Source organism: Phoenix dactylifera, chromosome 8 (genome assembly GCF_051530095.1).
Source record: "Phoenix dactylifera cultivar Ajwa chromosome 8, Ajwa_hap1_PhDact_Kaust_v1.1, whole genome shotgun sequence".
In the NCBI taxonomy this organism is placed as follows: Eukaryota; Viridiplantae; Streptophyta; class Magnoliopsida; order Arecales; family Arecaceae; genus Phoenix; species Phoenix dactylifera.
In genome coordinates, this window is record NC_143197.1 from 19,533,336 (window position 1) to 19,536,352 (window position 3,017).

The 3,017-nt window shown below is 41.7% G+C and overlaps 1 protein-coding gene across 1 annotated transcript; it reads right to left on the reverse strand.

The window, feature by feature from the left end:
* Window positions 1–490: 490 nt before the first annotated feature.
* On the reverse strand, window positions 491–2,807 carry LOC103700669 (cytochrome c1-2, heme protein, mitochondrial-like). The gene is made up of 7 exons (XM_039119780.3): window positions 2,571–2,807; window positions 2,192–2,249; window positions 1,953–2,112; window positions 1,736–1,856; window positions 1,134–1,413; window positions 978–1,049; window positions 491–753 (listed from the first exon to the last, which is right to left on the reverse strand). Exons 2-7 carry the CDS (start codon window positions 2,198–2,200, stop codon window positions 643–645), a joined length of 753 nt encoding a protein of 250 aa, XP_038975708.3. The 5' UTR covers window positions 2,201–2,249; window positions 2,571–2,807; the 3' UTR covers window positions 491–642.
* Between the last annotated feature and the right edge of the window lie 210 nt (window positions 2,808–3,017).

Sequence of the window (3,017 nt, forward strand, 5' to 3'; positions counted from 1 at the left end):
TAGTTCGCTAGAGGTGAGAGGATGGGGCCCTTGCCACTACAAAAGAAAGGATATCTTCCGGCGGTTTTTTTGGTCTCTACCGACGCTTTTAAGCGTCGGCGAATTTTCAGCCCACGCACCACAAAAGCGTGGGTCAGACGTCGGGCAGGTGGGCGTGGGTCCGGTTTTTGCCGACGCTAAGAGAAAGCGTCGGCAAAAACAGGGCTTTCCCGATGCTAATAAAAGCGTCGCTAAAAGACTCAAAGCCGACGCTTATAAGCGTCGCGAAAAGATCAGTTTTGAACGACGCTTTTTAGCGACGCCTAAAAGCGTCGCTAAAAGACTCAAAGCCGCCGCTTATAAGCGTCGGCGTTAGCCACCTGTTTTTTTTAAAAAAAACAGAGCAGCACTTATTGCCTCAGCCTCTGCTGCCGAGGCTTCAACCAAATATTCCACACCTTTGCTCAGTCTCCTGCACCAAAATCAATCCTAAGTGGCATATCCGAATCAATTCTAGTAAATTCCACTAGATTTCGAACTCCATAAATTTACATAAATCATAAAACACACATTATACAATATGAACCAAACATTCAAATTATATTGATATTGACACAAACATTTAGATCATTCGAAATATAAATTTACATAAAAAGTTATGAATTACAATGTACTTTTACATATCAAACTCCATAAAAAACAATCTACAAAGTATGAGGGACGGGATTCAGCTCCATCATCATCATCTTTGCGAGCATTTGAAGTATCAGGAATCTACAAAAAAAAACAAAAAAGAGAAACCTTAGATATTTGTAAAAATGGGATACATTAACTTATACATCATAATTGATAATATGTAAATTTTTATTCAGCCATAGCTCCATTTAATTTATCAGATATGCCAAAAATTATCATCCAAACAAAGTGAGACAAGAACTGTGATGGACATGGAAAAAAATGTCGCAATAAATACTTAAAGAACAGAGAAAAAACATTACCAAAACACCTGCAGGAGGATCACAATATCCTGTGAGTAGGGCAAAAACATAGTTTTGGCCATTGTGTCGTGCCTGGAGGAATATGCAGGACAACATTAGTAAAAGAACCAGACAGACATTGATGCAAATCTGAGTCCAAATTTTCAGTGATACTACCTTGGTGATAATGCTTAAGTCTGGAGGATATGCTCCTCCATTGGCAAATCTTGCTGCTTGTTCATTTGGATATGGTTGAGGGAAACGATCGCTTAATTTACCAGGACGTGTGAACATTTCACCTTCATCATTTGGCCCATCAACCACCTCAACCTCAGCTACCATAGCCTTTGTCTCCTCTTCAGTGTATGCTACACCAACAAGATCTCGATATGAAACCAGAGACATTGAATGGCAAGAAGCACAAACTTGTTGGTAAACTTGGTGACCGCGCCGAATTCTGCTCAAGTTCATTATAATTAGTATTTCAATCATTGTACATCCACATTAAAACTAGTATACAGCTTTGCTTATTTCGTTGTGTAGATGAACAAAATGTTAGTTATCTAAAACGGACAACCTTTTTTTGCAGCCAAGCTACTAAGCTACTCAGGTTAGCCATTAAATGATAACAAGAGATCTCTTCAAAGTTGATGCAGCAGATCTCAAAGCATAAATTCATTCAAATTCATGTAATATATAATTAAATCAGTATAGCGAATATAAGAATCTTACAGAAATGAGAAAAAAATTAGTAAATATAGAGATCGTACTCCACTTACGATGCGTGGTCATAGGAACTAAGAATGCCTTTGTGAGGCCAAGGATAGATTGGACATGGTAGGCCATGCTCAGCTTCATCAGCAGATGCCAAAGTAGCCAGGCTCAATATACCCAAAAAACCTGCTCCAAGGAATGCCAATGCTCTTAGTAATTTTTGTTCTTCGCCTACTGCTCAGAGAACAAGTTTCATCTATTTGCGTAATGAAGATTAAGTACCTGGGTGGAGGAAGATCTCTCTTATGGCTGTGCTGGGAACTCCCTCATCTTCTTGCTCCAGGCGAATCTTTTTCAGAGCTATCATCTCATTGGTCAGACGGTCTCGAGCCTTGTACACCACTCCGTAGGTCCCTTCCCCAATCTTCTCCACCTTCTCGTACTGCGACCAAAATCCTCATATTATCACTCAAAACATCACATTCTACTACCAGAAGAAGGGAAAGCACATTACTTCTAACCTGGTCCATTAGATCCCAACCAAACTCTACTGGGGCACGAACACAAAAAATCCAAAACCTAGCATTCCATAAAGGAGAATAAACGAAGAATGTGAGTTGAGAGGAAACTCAACCAGACAAGAAACAAATCTAGACCGCGCATGCCGCATTCATCAAAAACCATATTGATCAAGATCATAGAAATCGATGGCATTTAACCAGAAACCAATTCCGATCGGCGAAGACAAAGCATTCAGAACAAAGCCCTAAAGTCCGATCAAATCCATCAACAATCAGGTAATCCAGCGGATCACTTTCCATAAGCATTCGTATAGAAGGAGAAAATCAGAAACAACAAAAAAGGAACAAGATCGAAAACGAGGTGTAGAGAGCTAAGTACCGAGCTACGACGGAGGATCGGATCCCCGAGATAGCGGAGGAGCTGCCGGAATCGAACGGAGTCGCACGTCGAAACTGAGGAGACGAGGGTTACTCTACTTTGTGGGCTTCGAAAGAAAAGAGAGTATGGGGACTGGGAAGAGAGCACGCGCGAGAGAGACACGGAGCTGCCTGAATGCCTCTCCGCCCCTCTCCCTCCCTGTCTCTCTACCCTTTTTCTTCTCCTCCCTGCGTAGCTGGTGGATGGCTCTTCCTGCAGCCATTTTAGTGAACTCCTCAAAGAGATTTGGTTTTCAACGACGCGAATAAGCGTCGTCTTATCCCAACTCTACGACGACGCTAATAAGCGTCGTAATTAGCCGACGCTTTTTACAAGCGTCGGTTATTTTCGGCGGTAGTTGGAAAATTGCCGACGCTTGTTCGGCAAAAAAGCGTCGTTAAAACCCAT